The following is a 19443-nucleotide window of genomic DNA, read 5'->3' as shown; positions in this document are numbered from 1 at the left end:
CCCCTCCCGCACCGCGCCTGCGCCCGCGGTGGGGGCGGTGCCTTCCCGCCTCCGCCCCGCGGCCCTGAGGGGTTCGGTCTATAATAATAATAATAATAATAATAATAATAATAATAATAATAATAATAATAATAATAATAATAATAATAGTAAGGTGTGGGTAGTTTATTTTCGTTCTGTGAGGCCGCGCCGCAGGGGCGTGGCTGTGGGCAGGGCCCCAGCGCCGCTCGCCGCCGCGGCCTCTCAGGGCAGCGCGCAGAGGAAGCGCAGCGCCGTCCGCGGGGAGTGGGGCCTGGTGGAGGCTTCCCGGGGTCGCTGTGCGGGACTCGCCACCAGTAACACTGGCAGTACGTGTTCTTGCCCTAGTTCCTTCATAACTTTGGGGAAAAAAAAAAGGGTTACATGTTGAAACATTTTTTATGAATTAATTGCCACCTGCTGTGTATCTAGGGCATTAATTTTTAGAGGCAAGTTGGTATTTGTAGCTCTGGTGGATTTTAGCATTTATATAATAAAATGTAAATAACGTTTGAGGTGAAAGCTTGTTTTTTCACTTGATGTCTGTACCTTGCTGTTACTGGTGATACGACTCGCCATTCACTACCTTGTTTCCTGTAGGATGTGCTTGTTCATTTCCACTTCATTATGTACATATTCAGTATGTAAACCGTCTTGTCTAGAAACTTCATTTAGTAGCAGGGCATGTCATTGGGGTCCTTTTTCTTTACCAGATGGCTTGGTGATCCTCCATCATTTGCAGAATGAGGCAGTTACTCCTCCGAGTTGGTTGAAATTTCACTTCACGTTGGTGCTAGCAAAGCTTGGTTTACATAGTGAGGTGGTTTATAACTGCCCTTCCAAGCCCCTTACTTGTTGCTCATTCCTGCTCCCAGGATCTCCCAACATTATGAGTCTGAGAACTGGGAGCAGAGAGACTCTGTACAGAGGTGTTTGTTTGTTTTTTTTTTTTTTTTGTTTGTTTGTTTGTTTCTTTCTTTCTTTCTTTCTTTGGTGTTTTGTTTGTTTTTGTTTGTTGTTGTTTTTTTTTTTTTTTTCATACTTCACTGAATTCATTACACCAGGCCTGATTAACACAGATTTCTCAGGGTGGCCAATAGGTGTCAGCAGTGGTTCAGTTAAATACAACTTTCTCTGCCCAACCCTAAGATTCCAGTGCTGTAAATCCAGGAGCTCAGATACAGAGGTCTAAAAAGGTGAAAGTCCTCATGGTGACTGAGGGGATAGGGAGAAGGAGGTGTGGACTGCCAGGCCATTCTGAAATTTGTATGTTGTGTAATGGTGGTGCTGTTTCTTTTCCTCCTCTGTAACTGAGAGTCAGGTCTAGGATTCAGGGAAGAAAAATCTTTGCAGATAAAAGTAGGGAATGGAAGAGGAAAAAGATCATACTAATGCTTAGTGTTTCCACTCAGCTTGAGTATCTGTAGCACATGTCTGTTCATTAAATGTAGGGCGTGAAGGTATCTGTAGGGACATTGCTTGCAGCTAGGAACCTCGGTTTCACTATGCTCTTGGTTTCTGTGTGTCTGTGTATTTGCCATAATGAAATCAGTCACAGGCCCAAAGAGGATAGGCTCTTTAGCAATGTTCTGATGATAAACTCTTTGTGGGTTTGCATTTGGTATTTCTCGACCTTTGTGATATTTCAGAAGAGTTCCAGAAACACAGAGAGTTTCTTGTGTAAAGGTTTTTGTTGACTTGTTATTATTTTATGTTTTGGTTTGCTATTCAACACATTAATTGTTGTGAGGGTAAAGGTTTTCGATTTATGGTTTATGGAACATAGTGTTACTGAAACCTTGAACAACAGTTACTGAAAAGCGGGTACTTTTCACAAAAATTCTTGAGGACTTTGAAGCAACAAGGAAGCCTTTACTGCAAATTGGGGAACCTAACATTTCAGAAGTTGTTAAATCTCTGCTATAATCAAAAAGGTGGCTCTAAATGTGAATGCTATTCTTGTCTTGTACATGCAAACAAAAGGCTCATTTGCCTTTGCTATTGCTTTTAGTTCTTATAGTTGCTATTCAGAGTTTTTTATTAGATATTAAACATCTCTGCTGTTCAGGAAAACTTAAGTTTAACTAAAGCAGAACCCATAGGAGTAAAGTAGTGACGTTTCCAAAGCAGTAGTCAAGTACCTAAAGAAGACTGAAATCAAAAGGTTTAGCCAAATTCATGTTAGCATGTGTTTTTAATACAAATTAATATGGCTGTTGCTTATGTAGTTTTCGATTTCTTTTAGTAAAACCCTTAAATAACTGTCACTTAAAAGCACAATGTGCAGGGGAAGACAGATGGTGTAGTTTATTCAGGGACTGATGCACTACTGTTTTATAACAAAGAAACCTTCTGTAGCTCTTTAATGACTGAAATATTGCAAAATTAAAAGAGGAGAAAAATTTTGAAATGAAGAAGGTGGTTGTGAAGGAAGAAGGAAAGAGGATTATACGCAATAGTTATTTGCTGGTAAGTTCCAAATTTCCCTGTGAAAAATATAAAATCTGTTCTTTTTGTCAAGAATAGTGGCGTAATATTAATTTCAGAAGTCACTGACAGCTAAATAAGTTGTGTTAGTTTGAATTGGTCAAATACTATAATTATGAAAACAAATTTATAGAATCTCGGGGAGGCTGAAACGTGTGGGAGACCATCTCCAATATGCAGTGGTGTAAGGTATTTAATGTGCCTGAGCAGTGTACTCAGGCCCAGACCAGCAGAGCACCTAAGGCCTGGCAGTGTTCAGACTAGTTCTTACTTCAAGATATTTCATAGTTTTTCATTACAAACTAATTGAACAAAATGCAGAGATGGGATTGGGAGCAGGTCTGAAATGTGTAATTCTCCCTTCACCTGTCCTTTCCCTGAATTATCCGACTTTGGAGTTGTGCTTTTATGCAGTCTTTCATCTATTAATCATACGTTCTTTTTTTATAGTGTCAGCACTTCAAACAGGATTGATCCCAGTCAGCAGCTGGTAATTAGAGTAGTCTTCTGAGAGAGTGTAGCTTGCTTTCTTTGGTTGATATGTTTCTACTCTGATGTTCTAGTTAGTGAGTGATTCCTTTCAATCATATATAAACAAAATGGCAAGTGTTGACATTGACCATCAACAGAGATTACTGTGAGTTCTTTGTTTTCCTGCTGAAATCAGATTGGTTCTAACGTGGTACACATAGATAGGAGCTTTGGGGTGTCTGGTTTGTGAATTCCAAGTGAGGAGGAGGTGTTAACTTCAGCCCAGGTGGTAGTAACTTCAGCATTCTTGGGGCTTAATTTCTAACTAATTTTACAGGTGAAAGTTGAGGTGCCCTTGGCATCTTTGACATCTAGCTATTTAAGTGAGGACTGTATAGATAACTTTTTTGGTCTAGGGCCATGTATATACTTCCTAAATTTTACCATAAATGTCTAAATCCTTTATTGAGTTTGTCTTTTATTAATTATTGAAATGTTAACTCTTTAAGAGATAGTAGCCACACAGCTTCTTAGGCCACTTTGAGTGTGAAGATGAAGATTTAAATAAATGTGGCCATGAGCAACTTGGAGAATTTTTGTCTCTCTTGCAACAGCCCCCTTTCACCTAGCACCTTGTCTGGGTGGGTTGTTTTTACAACTGGTGTAGAAAGGCTGTGGCTAAGAGAAGTAATCTTTCAGGACTGCATTGAAGGGTTTTTGTTTCTAACTTTATTCTCACCTCCATTATTTTGCTTTGGATCTATAGAGTATGGGGAATAAGAAGATAATCAAACAGAAATTTTCATTTGCCTCTGTATTCTTACGGCTAGTCCTCCAGCAAGAAAATCTCAGGAAATTTTAGATTTCCGATTTCAGAATGAACTTGATATTTTATAACACTGTCTCATTTAGCAGCGTAAGAATGCTGTGTTGGAGATGGAACCAAATATTCTTGGCTTCAAAACCAACTCTAAGTAGGTTTTGGAGCCCAGCGCAGTTCAATTTTGGCTCCTGGCAGATTTGCTATTGCCCATTCCATGGCATACAAAGCCATGTTAGGTGAAGTCCTCTCATACATGAGTGATTCAGCTGAAGCTTTCACACTTCATTGTGCTTTGCATTCTGTGGCAAGAAGCCTGTGTGCTGCTGATCCACCTCTGGTTTTACCCCATTCACTAAATCAGTTACAAGTTCTTCATCACAAAGTATTTTTATGTCTCTTGTTAAAGCACCAAGCAGAGACTGTCATGCCTCAGCTTGAGGAAAAGAATGTTTTGCTAGCTCTGTCATGATGATATCACTTAACAGGTACCAATTTTAGTGGATGGAAAAAACCTTTCTGATATGAACATTAGCCATGAGAGTCAGCGTATAGTGACATATGCTTGCAGAATAATCTTTTAGCTCTCATCCCTACCAAGTCATGAAATTGACTTTGTAATTTCTTTTTATTAATGCCATTCACAGGCACCAAAATATACTTTACACTGAAAGCAGACAAATGAAACTACTTTTACTTAGTCTAGAAGAAAATCCGACAATAGATTGAAGGAGGTATCAAGTTGAAGGAAACAGAGGATTTCTCTGGTTTTAGAAACAGTTTGTAATGTAGAAAAAGTAGGTTAAACAGTCAAAGTAAAATTAAGAATCAGGCTATAATGTAGACTGTAATTAACAATTTTGAAAGGAATTAAAATTGGTGACAGAAAACATTCACAACTTGGAAATATTTCGAGCAGACTTTTCACTTTAGAATAATTGACATCTGTCTCATCTTAATGACGTAATTTAAAGGTCTTATACATAAATAAATAAAAAAATACTATGGATCCAAAATAGTTTCATAAGTCCAGGTAGTATTAATTCAAACACCTGAAGAGGTCTGTCTAGTTTTCAAAGTGGCAGAGTTGTGAGTTACAGGTGCAAATCTGGTCTTCTGAAAACTGTCAGTTGAAACAGGAAATTTCTTTAAGTTCGCTCCTCATGTATGAACTGTTTAAGTGATGAAACCCAAATCTGCACATCATGGCTCTTCTGGGATTTGAATGTTCCCAATTAATTTATATATTATTTATTTAGAGACAGCTATTTAGTAAGAACATGTGACATTTTTTGCAATTCATTACAAGAAAAGATTGACTGTAAAAACTGCAAAAATACCAGATATAGTTACATGAATTTAGATTGACAGGGTGGTAGCACTGCATACTAGAGAAATAAGTATCAAAGTTCTGTTGAGCTAGTTCAAATATCAAAAGCATAGTAGCTGTAGTACCACATACCTAAGGAAGAGGGTGATTTAGTTGCTGAAGAAGGAATCTGTGAAGTTCTATAGACATGTGGTTGGTGATTAAGACATTTGCTTGGACCCAAGAAACGAACTGTACAAAAGGAAGGAGATCCAAAATGAGCAGACATCAAAGTTTTGCTGATACAGCTGTATCGTTACATGGAGCCATCAAAAAATTCAGCTAAATATCCTTATTAAGAGGCAGCTTGTGTGTGCATTTTGACATTACCCTCATGGTTTGCTACTACTTTTTAACAGGAGGTTACTGTCTATGTGGCAGAATGGGTGGTAAAGAGCGTGAGTGGTTTTTTCAGTGCAAAGTCCAGCAGGTTAGTTTAAACTCATCAACAGTTTGAACTGAAGTTGCTGAATACCAATACAGATTCCTTCTTGTTGATTTCCAGGAAAGAAGAAAGAGGGGCAGGAACCTTTATCTGAGGAATGGAATGGGCAGCTGGAGGTGGTAACTTTTTAAACTACTGGGGGGCAAGATTTGCTAGAGTTTGTCTGTCAGCAGGCAGTGTGTGCCTGCTGTCTGACATGTCTTGTGGTTTTAGTATTGTGTCCAAGTACACACATGACTTATTTTGGAATCTTCTTGTGTAATACTCTTAATAATTGGGTTGTGTTAGTTATCCAAAGATGACTGTGGCAAATACTGAAGTTTTTTAGCAGTACTCAGATTGAATTTACTTGTAGGCAGGTCAGTTATACCTGCTTCCCTTCTGTTTAGAATTTTACTGTCTGGTTAAGCAGATCAAGCACGCCCATATGATAATGTTGCTGACAGCAGGGATTGTTTGATATTAAACTTGAAGTGGAATCTATCACCATTGTGAGAAGCAGCTATCCAGTGGATGTATAACAAAGTGATACAGCTTTAAAATGTCTTTGTATTATTTCAAATAACTGGGAAAGTTACAAAACCGGAATTTCATATTTGCTTAAATATCTGAGTTACTTTTTGTTTTCAAATACTTGTGATGTAGAGAATGTTTGTTAAGTCTAGAGATACTGATTGATATTTAAATCCTTGACCAGTAATTCCATTCTCTGGAAATCCAGATATGCAAGTCTATGTGTTAGAATTATTTTCTAGGATAGGAGTAGATTTTTGAGAGACAGGAAAGACAAAACATCTGAATAAAACCTATTTAAATTCATCAAAAGTTAGCAGTGGAATAAGCAGACTTTCCATGATGTTACAAATGAAAGGTTGCATGATTCATGTACCAGAAGATCTTGATTTGTAAAGAACCTAAACTGTATCAGAGCACCGATTTTAATACCGTGGAGAAAAAAAAAAAAAAAAAAAAAGTGCTACCATATCTACCCAATCTACCCATATCTGGACTTTCCAGAGTAGTTTGAAGACTGATGGAAATAATGTGCTACACCAAAATACAGAGAGAAACTATGTAGCAAAACTTGTGTAAGATAAATTTTTGTGCATTGAAGTTTTTAAAGTGAACTGGTGTGTTTCATAGTCTTACCAGAGATGGCGTCTAAATACACAGCTGTTCAGTAGAATGAGTGTCAAAAGTCAGAGCATGACTACTAAGAGGAGGAGGATGGCATGTTCTACTCCACTGATTTTCCTTGTTATGACACTTAAGTTGTCATTGCATTGCGTTTTGAAAGAGACTTTTAGTTAAAGTCTGTAGTTGGGTGATCAGGAGACTAGCATGTATTATGAGAACTGCAGAAATCTGGATGAAACACAACTTTGGATGTCAGTTTTAACTTCACGCTGCATTGTTTGTGTAGATTCTGAATAGACATGGCATTAAGGTACTTCAGGAAGAAAAGCTGTAAAAAGGAGATGCAGGCCTTTTATTTCTTTGCTTTACAGTGTTGCGTTTGCTTCCACTGGCAGCAGAACTCTTTGGTGTTTGTGCTGAGAACATGTCTTTGTCATGTGGCTGAGTAAGTCTGTAGAATCTTTAAGGATAGCAACAGGGTACAGTCTCTGCTCTTTTCTGGCTTGGTCTTTTCTGCACCAACATTTGTATTCTCTCTTCTTCTTTTCATGCCCCCAAAACAGTAGCACAAAGTTTGTACTGTGGCCACTTCCTGTCTTCATAGTTGACAAAGAAGGAGTAGTGTCTGGGTTGTGTTAATGGGCTTGAGTCCCTGTTTGGAAAAGGACTTAGCAGCTGTTCAATGTCTTCCAGTCACTCCAATTTCTGAATTTCTTGTAGCTATCAGATAAATATGATTTGTTTGTTTTCCTATGCCTGAACATAAGTGCATAATATCCATCACTTATGAGGGATTTTATTGAAAAGAATATTTAATATTTTTGAAGATTGTTTTATGGTATGTCTGTCTCATTTTGTCTTACCTTCAGTGTTAGCTTAAGGTAACATTTTGCATAACAACATATATGAGCAAATGCATTTTAAAATAGTTGCTCTGTGTCTAGATTTATTTAGTTCAAATGCTTTGAAGAGGAGATAATAGAAAAAATAACATACATCAAGGAGGAAATGACATAAACAACATTTAATAACTTTAGATGAGTCTGATACAGTTTTAAGTATTAAGGATTAGCATCCCACATACCTACTAAAAAACTATCAGCAAGTCACTTTTCATGCTGAATTAGGTGTTGCCTTTTTAGTAGCTCAGGCTTCTCAGCATTTTTGAGTCCTTCATCAAGCACTGTATGCTTACGTCAGAAACTTGGTACTAGAACTAGTGGCTTCTTACTGATTTTATTTTAAACTCTTTCTGTTTTGAGGTCATTCTTTTAGAAGTTTCTCCCAGTGGGCTGTATATAATATATAAAATAATGTATTCTTCAAAGCACCTAAGAGTTCTTGTTCCTTTGCCCAGCATCTTCTTTTGTTAAATTATCTTCTGTTATATTTGTTATTAGCCAAAAGTTTCAAAACTAGGACAACTATCTTAACCTCTTGTGTATTTTTTAGCCAAATCTCTTGTATGTGGAGGAAGACAATTCAGGTGAAGTGTCATGCAAATAATTCCTGATACTGTATTGCATATCTTTTTAAAAAGCACTTTGATTTTCAGATATTTAGAAGCGTTTCCAAAATACTGAAACAAACTATTAGAACTAACTGTAATGGGATTTGTGCCATGAGTATAATTACTCTTCTACAGCCTCTATTAATCTAAGTATATTACTTTCAAAGATTTAATTGGAAGTATATTTTCCAGAACTAAAGACACAGTATATGCTATAAAGAAATCATATTTCTAAGATTTTTGCAGTCTTTACTATGAAAAAAATTCCCTCAAAGACTAAATATTATAACAGTTGTGCTATTTTTTTGTGTATCTTGCCTTACTGAACATTATGAACACCAGTTTTCTGAAGCATTGAGGAAAAGTTGCCAGAATAAAATAGCTTATTAATGTGGTTATGTAATTAATCATAGCAGATAGAGCATACTTTTTTCTAAAAGTTACTGACTTAGGTTGTAGGTAAATTGCACAAGATTTCACCATCAGTTTGAACTAGCATAAACAGGAGCCACTGCCGAATACTTTCTTTCTGCACTTGACCTCTACATGGTCAGGCATTAAAAGTCAGGCCACTTTGAGCACTGGAGTTTGAAATTAACCACTTTCGTAGTTGTTATAAATGGCAATGTTGCTATATTGAATATACTGATTATGTTCTTTAGAAATGATAACTGCCAAGCTACATTAAAAGGGAATTTAAGACCATAAATTCCAGTATTTTAAGTTTTTTAAATGGTTTTAAAATTAAAATAGCTAATTGCCAGAAATGGGGAAAGCATACCAGAGAGATTATTACAGTGTTCTTGTTTTATTTGCTGGGAATATGCTAGTATGTCAAGCTAGGGGGATCCTTGTCTCTCACAGTATTACTGTGTTCTTAAAACAAAAATCCTAAAAGTGTTTATCTGCAGTGTAGCTTGGTGCCATTTGCCTGTGTGATATGCTAAAACCTTAAATGTTATAATAATTTTACATGCTGTCCCCTTTGTAGCCATTAAGTGAACAAACATTCAATATTTCATTTTATTTAGGTTATCCAAATTTTGTATTAAAAGAAAAAATATTATATACCTAATTAGTTTTAGTACTGTAGCTACCTACTTAGTTTCAGAATTGTTTTCACCAGAATATCTGAGTTTTTTGTTAACATCAATGAAGTCATCTTCAGAATACTCTTCTTGAGTTGTCCTTTTAAAGCCACTTTACAAGTGGGGAAATGAGGCAGAGAAATTTCATTTCCAAAACTCAAAATTATACAGGAAATGTGAACGTCCAGATTAAGCCACTGCTCTTTTCAAGTGTTTTGATATTTTTATAACGTTGTATATTTGTTATGTATTGCTGATGCATTTCTGTTTAGAAGCTCACAGTATTCTGCACTGCTGCAAGACCAGACTTCATCGCTTTGTGTTGCTGTACAATAGAAAATTTGGAACACTTACATGCCAGTTTTTTACGTTCTTTCATGGCATCACCTTGTCTGTCAGATCCTTTTTTTATTTACTTATGCTTCTACTTTCTGATTTCCTTTACATCTGTAGCTTTCTGTTCCTGGTTGTCCCAACCTGCATGGGCTTACTCCCCACTATTTTGTGTTCAGGTCTTAGTATTCACATTGCTGATTCTTCCAGAATGCCGTGTGAATGCTAACATCTCAACAGTTGTTCTGTTTTCATGATTGGGTGTCTGGTAGCAAGGGGCTGCCAGCAAGCTGGAATGGCAATTTCTGCAGAGGTTTAGTAGCCTTAGCTTAGGATAAACTTGCTTGTTCTGTGAAATTGGGAGAGTTTCCAGTTAAGCTGGCACATATGAGTAATAGAGCTTTAAAAAATAAGAGGTATTATTGGAAGAGAGCATGTGTGAACTGAAATTCTCAAAACTCATAATTTCTTTCGGTTTTATGCAGTTTATAGCTAAGGAGGGAAATTTTTGAGAGGACTGAAGACAAACTTTTATACAGGAATTACCTTCCTGCTCAGTTTTCATGTTTTTAAAAGTAGAAGTTTTACAGATCAGTGAGGATCTTTGAAAGATCACTTACAAAATGTTACATGCATCCACAGCCTCATTTTTGAAAAGGTTTTTGTTATTTCTGTTGACACTTCCAAGTAAAATTCAACCTGAAGACAACCTAACAACTGAAAAATTTATTTTCAGTGATTTATCTACTGCAGTTATAAGAGGCAGAACGCAGTATTGTAAAGGGAAGAATAACTCTGAGAGTTTCTGTTAGCTCCAGCTGTTATTTATAGTAATTGCTATTTAGATTTTCACCTCTAGAAAGGAAGACTATTTTGATAATTAACAAAATGTGGGAGAAGTCCAGGTGAGAAAGCACAGTTGCTAGATTGCACAATGTGGAATCAGGAAAAAAAAGGGTCAGGTAAAATACTATAAAGAAGAAAAATGTTTTCCATAAGTCCTCTTTATTCTCCATGACAGACTTGCAAAATGGATACTTAAGATGCCTGGGGAATTCTGTGGACTGATTGACTTAAGCTTAATACTATCAGAAATATGGAAGAAGTAAGAAATTCCAATACTGGATGTGTTACTAAGGAAAATATTATTTCTATTAATGATTGAAACGGAAATTGGCAGTGGTGGCTCAGAACATAATGCCTATTTATCCGTATGGAAAACATGACACCTCAATTCAGTGTCAGATAACAATGTGCCAAATATAAAAAGGGATTTTCATTTGGCATTTTAAGTACTCACTCCTGCTTCTAACTATGGTATGAAGAGAGCAGTTCCTATTCTGACTGGATGAGAAAATGTCTATAAATGAAATTTAGGAGAAAATATATAGTTTACAGCGTAAATTGCTTTTTAATTGCCTTTTCTAGTTACTATTTTGACTTTTATGTGGATTAAATTATTTTCAAAGAAGAAGACTGAATGTCTGTTTCTCTCAAGACAAGCACACTTCAGTCCCTGTTAAGAATCTTGACATTTATTTCCAAGCACATTTCCTTTTATCATTGTCTGTATTTATATAGGTTTATTTGAATGTAGTTCCCAGAAAACATTATAGTTTCTTACTCTAGTAAATTATTCCTGGAGTTGGATGATAAGAGGTTCTTTATTTTGTATCCCTAATGTCTGCTAAGCTGTTCATTGAAGTCAGGGGGATCTGTGGATGCAGTGACACTTGGATCGTACCCTCTGTTCCTGATGGACAGTTGCCAACATTCTAAAATGTTTTTTTTCTGACCGTCAAACAAGAGAATCTAGGATTGAAAGAAAGGGTGTTTCAGTTTAAGATTACTATGGGTAGAGTAATTCAAGACACTTTTATTTAAGCGGATATGTAAAAGTTTAGAACAGGACCCTTTCCTATGCTGCCATGATTCTTTGTTTTAGGGTTATAGCTTACTTATGAATCTAGTTCTTTCCTGAAGCTCCTCAGCTTGTATCATGTTGTGACACTGTTATTTACTCAGCAATTACTCACACTAAGGGAACAACTTGTGTGTAACTGCTGGTGACTGTGAGTAATAACTTTATGGAATATAAGCAAATTAATTCTTAAAAAAAAGTGAGGAATTTAGATTCCCCTTTCTTTAGATTCAAGAAGTAAAGACATGTCATGGTTTTAAAATAATACGATGCAGCACAATGAAATGTGTGTCATAAGCATTAACATTTTTCAATGTATATTTACCATTGCATTTAATTTTAATTACATTTTAATTCATTTTAGGTGCTCCAAGATCTTATTTATAAAAATATCTAAGGGTTTGATTCTTACAATCTGCTCTGAATACTGCTTTTTGTGTAATGATATAAGCCATGTGTACTGGATATTTTCAATCAGCCTTAACAAAACAATGAGAAACTGTCAAAGTTAGTTTGTACTATCTTTCTGTTTCTTTATTAATGTGCATTTTAAGTATTTATTGATGTGGTTCTGGTTTTGTAAGAAAAAAAATATTAGTCTAATATAAAATGAAGTAGCACAAAAGAGCAATTGTACTTAAGAAGCAGGAGAACTTAAACAAAAACTGATTGCCTGAGTTACCTGGGTTAGTACATGAAATTGTAGTTCTTAATAATAGTACTTTTGGCAGTGTATTTTTAAACATGTACTAATAGGGTAAATAAATGAGTTAGAAATGCAGAATTGGGAATGAAACAGGCCTTTTAAGTGGAACAAGTACAATCCAGAGTTTTGGAACCTGTGTCTGTTATGTTCTGTCCCACTTGAATACCATCAGGCTAGCAGGAATGGTAGTGAACTCAATACTATATACAGTATAAATAATCGTCATATTTTGAGCAGCAAGCATCATGACCAGCTGATATTTTCTTTCCTCAGGACCAGTTGTTCCCAAGTGTGCGTGGCTGAAGCCATATGATCTTATCAACACATTTGAGAGCCCTACCCAAACACTGAGAGAGATTTTGCTGCAGCAATGACTGTCATAGAAGAAAGTCGCCCTTTTGCCCAGCAGCTATCCAATGTCTACTTTACCATACTTTCACTTTTTTGTTTTAAACTTTTTGTGAAGATCAGCCTCGCTATACTTAGTCATTTCTACATTGTGAAAGGAAACCGTAAGGAAGCAGCAAGGATAGCTGCTGAATTTTACGGAGTTCCTCAAGGACAAGGTATGTTTGTACTTACTATCTTATCACTACTGTTTGGGGTTTTTGTTGTTACAGGTTTTTTTCCAGGTAATTACTTATCTGCTAGCCTCATTTATATTCAGTTTGTCAAATGATTTGTGTGAATGTTTTGTTTTGTTTGTTGTTTTGGGTTTTTTTGTTTTCCTTTTTTTTTTTTTTTTCTGTAGTTCTTGCTGTGTTTTTTTAACAAAAATTATCTGAAGGAGTGTTGTTAGATGATTTAAGCTTTCTTTTTTTTTGATTAAGATCAGAATAAAACTGAAGTATTACAGCCAATATCCTCTTTGGAGAGAGGCCTATACTTAAGATGGCTATATTTAAGATGGTCAGGTACTTTCCAATCTAAGACTATTTTCCCATTTTACTTCTAAGGCTCCCCATTTTACCCGTGTATGGTTGAAATTTTCCACACATGGCATGTGATTATTTTGCAACACTTCAGTGAAACTAGTCCAGATATTTCTGAGAATTATTTCTTGATTAAATTAAAATTTTATTGTAATAATTTATTTGAGAAGATAAAGTCCTTCTGTACTGTGAACGTTAGTGTCTTGGCACATATCAGGAAGCTTACTTACTGTTTGTCAGGGTGAGTTTTTTTGGGCATCTGTGTAGAAATGCATCAGATTTTACTGGTTGAAAGCTTGTGTGAAAATTCCTTTTTCTGTTTGCTCAAGCAGAACTTTGGCAGATCTGGGCACTACTATTCCCCCAGGCTCATCTGTGGTGAGCCAATACCATTTTCATTCAATTCTTTTTCTGGGTCACAGAACACAAAAAACTCTCTTCTTGACTGTGGTATCCTAGCGCATGACTGAACCAAGTGTTTGCTCAACTTGGGATCCCTGCTGCCTCGCTTGTCTTTAATAGTGTTCCTTGTATTCTGGGATGACATCAAGTTGGAGTTAGGCGATGAAATGGGAATTGTCTTGCCGCCATCACCACTCGTCCCTAGGTACTATGAATGAGAAGAAATAATCTGAGTTAAAGGCAAAGGGAGAAACTGTAGAAATGAGCCAGAAATAATGGTTTCAAACCTAAAGATATTTTCAGTCTTCAGTGTTGGGACAAAAGCTAGACATTTTGTGTGTATGTGTTTAAATTTGCAAACTAGAAAGAGACACGTCCCAAAGCAGGAATTAGCTTGCTTTGCAGAAGATTTACTTGACATGGATTTATGTCATGTATTCTCTGCACAGTTTAGAGTGAAGGTTCTGAAACCCAGGTTTTTTACATCTGAGTATGTTAATGACATAATTTGAACTGTTACACGTGTTTGTGTGAGTATATGTACAAATCTACATGTATGTGGGGGTGTGTATGTATGTGCTCACTACAGTAGGACGGGAAGGACTGTCTATCCCACTGTCAGAAATGTAGAGAGTCCTCACCTGAAACCAATAATTTTTTGCCAGAAACTGCTGGCCAGCTTTAAGGCAACTCATTTTGGTAAGACTAACACCGAATATGAGTAAGGAATGAAAAATACTGGGAGAAAGGAATAACATGCATCAGGTTGGACAGTAAAATAGTCCCTACAATGTTACCTGTTGCTGAATCCAGGAGACTTTAGCATCATATGTTTGTTTATTTATGTCTGAATCAATGTATATTCAGCATTCTAGTACCTGGCCCATGGAAAAGATGAAAACCTATGACTCTTGCAGGTTACTGTTTTTGCTGACATAGCAGGGGTTTATTTTGATTTAAAGGCTCCAATAGATGGTAGAGTTTCTGGCTTTCTGCTTGGCTTATTGAAAGAAAAAAGTTAATGTAACTATTTTATGCTTAAACTGTACTTTTTACAACTCGATACCAGTGTATCTTAGTTTTTCACTGCCTAACTTTCAGCGTTTGGGTCTGGACTTGTAACAGTCCTAAGCACATGTTCAGCTAATGTTACATAATCTGCAAATTCAGCCATTTGTTGTAATTAACAGGACCAATCCTTGCTCTTTGGGATGCAAACAAGGCACCTCAAAATTACTATTTTATCTCATCTTTTCTATACCTTTGTTCTATGTTTGTAGAAGGGGGCATGTTACTTTCTCAACTCACACCATGTTGTGAGATTTGGTTTCTTTATGTTTGTGAAATACAGTAGAGATACCTCAGTAGAGTTTATGCAATAACATGTAACAAAATATCTTGTTCAAAGTGATATCCAGAAGATGTGCAATAAGAAGTGTGAAGATATAGCTTGAAATGTTAAATGATAAAATTAAATACTGAGTATCCTCCTAATTAGTGACCCTGTTCTGTGTTTTTTCTTAAGCAACAGACAAACCTCAACAGAAGAAAAAACAAAACAAAAACCCCCAGAAAATTAGACTCTCATTGCCTAATTTAAGTTTATAGGGTTTCAAGAAGTAACTCAAACTGGAGGAGATCTTAGTTTTCATTTTCTAGTTTTAACCTGATTACATACTCTTACAATTCTGTTAGTGCTGGTATTCTCAGTTTATTTGCAATAGTACAAAACTACTTTTTGCTCTTGTAATGGCTTGTCTAGGATAGAGTGCTATAATTTTGAAGAAGAAAAGAGCCTTCGTAAATAACATGCTACTAGGCACAGGCATCATTTCATGTCTACCGAATTGAACTCTTGAGTTAAAATAAGCCTTTCTTTTATGAAACCTGTATAACTGAGGACATTTTAGGTACTGAGCAGTAGTGCCTGGTGGAACTCCTTTTATCAAACTGAAGGCATACAGGTCGGTAAAGTATTTGAGGCCCAGGGATCACACATTTCATATCTGGCTGACTTTGTTTTGTGGCTTGTTCTTTGTTGAATACAAGGAGACAGCTCTACCTGTGTAATATGCTTACTGTGGTCTTGTTGCTGCATATTAGTAGTGAAACAGGTCATATTTTGTTCCTTAGTATTTCGGGAATATTTTCTCTTCAATTTGGATAGTCACCATTCTACTGTGTTAAATCTATCCTTTGGATCTCCTATGTATGTAAACAGCTGGATAGGCATAGAGTCCCAATAATTAATTAGAAATTATTATAATGTGTATGTGGCATTGAAATATAAGAACTAGATCAGTGTTCAACATTGGATAAAACTGGAAAAGTGCATATAAAAGCTCTATTAATGGTAAGTCACATTAATTTGTTTATGGAGATGAAGTCTGAGTAAAACTTTTCTTGTGTACAACTGAAAGGCACCTTCAGAGGTAATTTGGACGCTCTAGGGTCACATATACATGGGTTGCCTGGCAAATGTTTGGCTAATGTGTTTTTAAAACGCTTAGTAATAGTGATTTCTGCAGCATCCTTATGCAGCCAATTACAGTTTTTACTATTCTCATCACTAGAATGCTTCCCACTCCCCCCCTTGACCTACCTAAATCTTTATTTCTGCAAGCTAAATACATAAAATACGATTAAGGTATTTATCAGGTTTTCTCCATGTATGAAAGATAATCAGTTTAAAGACTATTATCATGCATCTTCCTGCCTCTACTGTTTATGTCTTTTCTGGAATAAAGAAAAAAGGATTTAACTTGGTCTGTCCTAAGTCTTGTCTTTTAGACTTGGAATGACAGTACTTGCTCTCCTTTAGACTTGTGCCAATTCATATGCAGTTCATAGACATCTTTATTGATGTCTAATTCCCCATGTTAAACAGAGTGCTCCAGCTGAGACTTTACTAGTGCAACCAGTGGAACTATTAGTTGTATAAAAGTGGAACAGTTATGTCATGTACCGTATATACGATACCCTATGTAATACCTCCTGGAATGAGGCTTTTTTTTTTTTTCTTCTCCCCATCTCCCAACAGTATATTATTAAGGATATGTCTGTAGCTTCTAAATCCCATGTTAAAAGAGTCACTGTACTATGCATCTGCTTTTTACTCACCAAGGATAATAATTTGTATTGGCCTTCAGGTAATTTTATGCTCTTGATATCAGATAATTTCTCCACTTTACTCAGGTGTGTTTTGAATTGTTTCCCTCTAAGCAGCTACAGCACCTGCAGTTTAGTGTCATCTACTGATTTAAAAAAAGTAAATACAATATTCTATCATCCACAGTATTAAGAAACTGAATAGCAGCAAATTCAGGACAGAACTCTACAGTCTTTTACATTTGCTTAAAGTGAATTAAAGACCCATGTCTTAATAAACTATCAGAATTTAATTCTTTTTTAAGTGAAGTCAGTGGTATTACTACCATAAAGAATTAAATGAGAAAGGGAACCATCCTGTTATAAAGGTCTCATTTACTGGATTATTTTTAACTTTAATTTTGTAAACACTTACTCATATACACATACTTGCCCCACTGAATTGAAAGGGACTGATTAATGTCTGGAGCTAAGTGCTTTGCAGTCAGGGCCTATAGCTGTGTTGTAAATAAGTTACGGTGCCTAGCTTTTCATTTTTTATTGTATTGAAGTGAACACGTATTTATTCATTATGCTAGAAAGCTGGCCTACAAAAATGAACTTACTAGCAAATTAACTTTGGGTGTAATTAGCTTCTTAGCAGGCTATCCACAGTGACAGTGATCTGCACTGTCAGATTTCTTGTCTTGCTGTATTTCCAGACTTGTGAAGCATTAATAACTCAGCCTTTTGTACAGCTGTTGCTGGATACAAACTGGAGGATCAAAAGCAACCTTTAGACTTTTCCTACTATACCAACTAGCGGGACATACCATGGAAGTGCTCTGTATATACAAGAGCTGAGTTTGAGCTTCAGCTGAGTTCTTTAGGTCAGTAGCTTCAGGATGAGGTAGTAGCGCTGTGGTATGAAGTGATTTCAAAGTGTAGGTGTGCATCATATCTTAAAAGTTAATTCATTGTCAAGTGTTTGGGGTCTGTAAGATACTAAGTTTACTGACAAATACTGATAAGAGCTTGGTTTGTATGGAAGAGTCCATACTTTGACAATACAGATGACTTTATAGAAGGAGGTATAGTTCCTATTCATAAACTTTTTATAAGGCAAAAAGAGTGTATTTTATCAAAATTAAACCGGATACTCAGTAATTGTCAAAATACTTCTGGCTGCAAGCAGAAGGTGATCTAGAGGAACTTTCTTATGAAAGAGTCATTTTGCAGAAGTTAATATAGCATAAATGGCAAAAAACTAGTCATGAACTTATACCTGGGGTCTGAAGCACAAGTTAAATACTTCTGACAACATAATATGCTTTTTCATTAACACCCTATTTTTTCTTTATGTCAATTCTCTTCACAAAAATTTTCATAGAATATCACTTTATGCATACTATTTTAAAGTAATATTTGAAAGTTAATTGAAATCAGAATTTCTATTTGCAGTATATCAGTGTAGCTTCTCAAAATATATTATACTGTTTTTGCAGAACTGGAAAGGTGAATATGCCCTGATTTCTTCTATGTTTTGTTTTTTTTTTTAAAAAAAAAAAAGTCTACCATTGAACGAACGTAGTAAGTTCTAAGCTATCCGTCTTTGCTGTATCTGCCTTGGCCAGGCATGGTAGGAATGCTCAGTGTACTAGTTATTCCTAGTTACCCTAAATGAAGCCATCCATGGGATTGTGATAGTTCAAGACTGGAGTCCCCATCTCCTTTCAGGATTATGAGACGTGTAAATAGTACGAAGCCTTCTGTTTCATTCTTTTTCTTGTACACTATGCGCTGCTTGGGTGGACCCAAGAAACCAGTCCATTAAATACAACTCATAAGTAGGAAATAATGCTGTGTTTCAATGTTAGAGATCAGCTGTTTGGAAAGCTTGATTACATTTTGAACTGTCATGAATTAGAGCAAAGTTTTCATATTATTTTATTCTAACAAGTTGCAATTGATAATGTCACTCAGCAACAGTTGTTAGGTAGGGAAGATATGCACAAGGCATCTTCTCAACTTGCATTCCACAGAGATCACGGTTCTATTAATAAAAGCCATATAAGACCTATCCTAGCTTCCTGGATACAATAGAGATTCATTTAGTAATGATAGGAATATTGTATGGCATACCTATTCACCATACCACTTGGTGTAAGGCACCGCATTTAGCATTTGTTTTTCATATGCAGCACGTAAGCTAATGATGTAAAAATGCTTAAGATGGTGTGAATGTTCTTTTTTGAAAGTTCAGAAGGGAGGTTTTATTGATAGAGCTCATCATCTTATATGCTAAATAACTTTACCTAGTATGACAGATAACTGCCAAAGAAGAATCGTAATTCAAAATAAATCTCAAGACGATACTCACTTAGAATGAAACAAATGACACCATGTATCAGCAAGATACCAGAACCATTCTCCCCTGAAGAACATAATCTACCTTAAAGGCATTTTGGTGAGAGTTATATGATGCAACTAGACTGGTGTGGCCACAGCCCTGACCTATTTGCAGCAACAAAAAACAGGCACATCTGTTGTCAAGCATTGACTCTTCCCTTCACATTAAAGGAAATCTCTGAGGCTACAGAAACTTCTAGTGAATCTATCTGCTGGACCCTGTTTGTATACTTGCTTCCCCAAAACGAACTGAGATATCCTATCACGTGCTTTCCTTTGTGGGTTTTGGTTTTTTTTTTTTGACTCCT

General features: G+C 36.1%; 1 protein-coding gene across 5 annotated transcripts in view; it reads left to right on the top strand.

Moving 5' to 3' along the window:
* ASB5 (ankyrin repeat and SOCS box containing 5) overlaps positions 1-19443 on the top strand; it is a 42217-nt gene that overhangs the window by 405 nt on the left and 22369 nt on the right. The window contains exons 1-3 of one of the 5 annotated variants that reach the window (XM_032988418.2): positions 178-347; positions 5671-5726; positions 12579-12871. In XM_032988418.2, coding sequence (XP_032844309.1) covers positions 12676-12871 — 196 coding nt within the window. In that variant the 5' untranslated portion in view covers positions 178-347; positions 5671-5726; positions 12579-12675. Of the gene's footprint in view, positions 1-177; positions 348-5670; positions 5727-12578; positions 12872-13783; positions 13845-19443 lie in introns of those variants that run through there. The other 4 variants (XM_042808106.1, XM_042808105.1, XM_032988423.2 and 1 more) reach the window with 4 other exon arrangements.

The sequence above is a fragment of the Tyto alba genome, unplaced genomic scaffold, assembly GCF_018691265.1.
Source record: "Tyto alba isolate M040663 unplaced genomic scaffold, T.alba_DEE_v4.0 Super-Scaffold_6, whole genome shotgun sequence".
In the NCBI taxonomy this organism is placed as follows: domain Eukaryota; kingdom Metazoa; phylum Chordata; class Aves; order Strigiformes; family Tytonidae; genus Tyto; species Tyto alba.
Note: the sequence above shows the minus strand (reverse complement) of the source record. Positions and strands in the feature narration are given on the sequence as shown.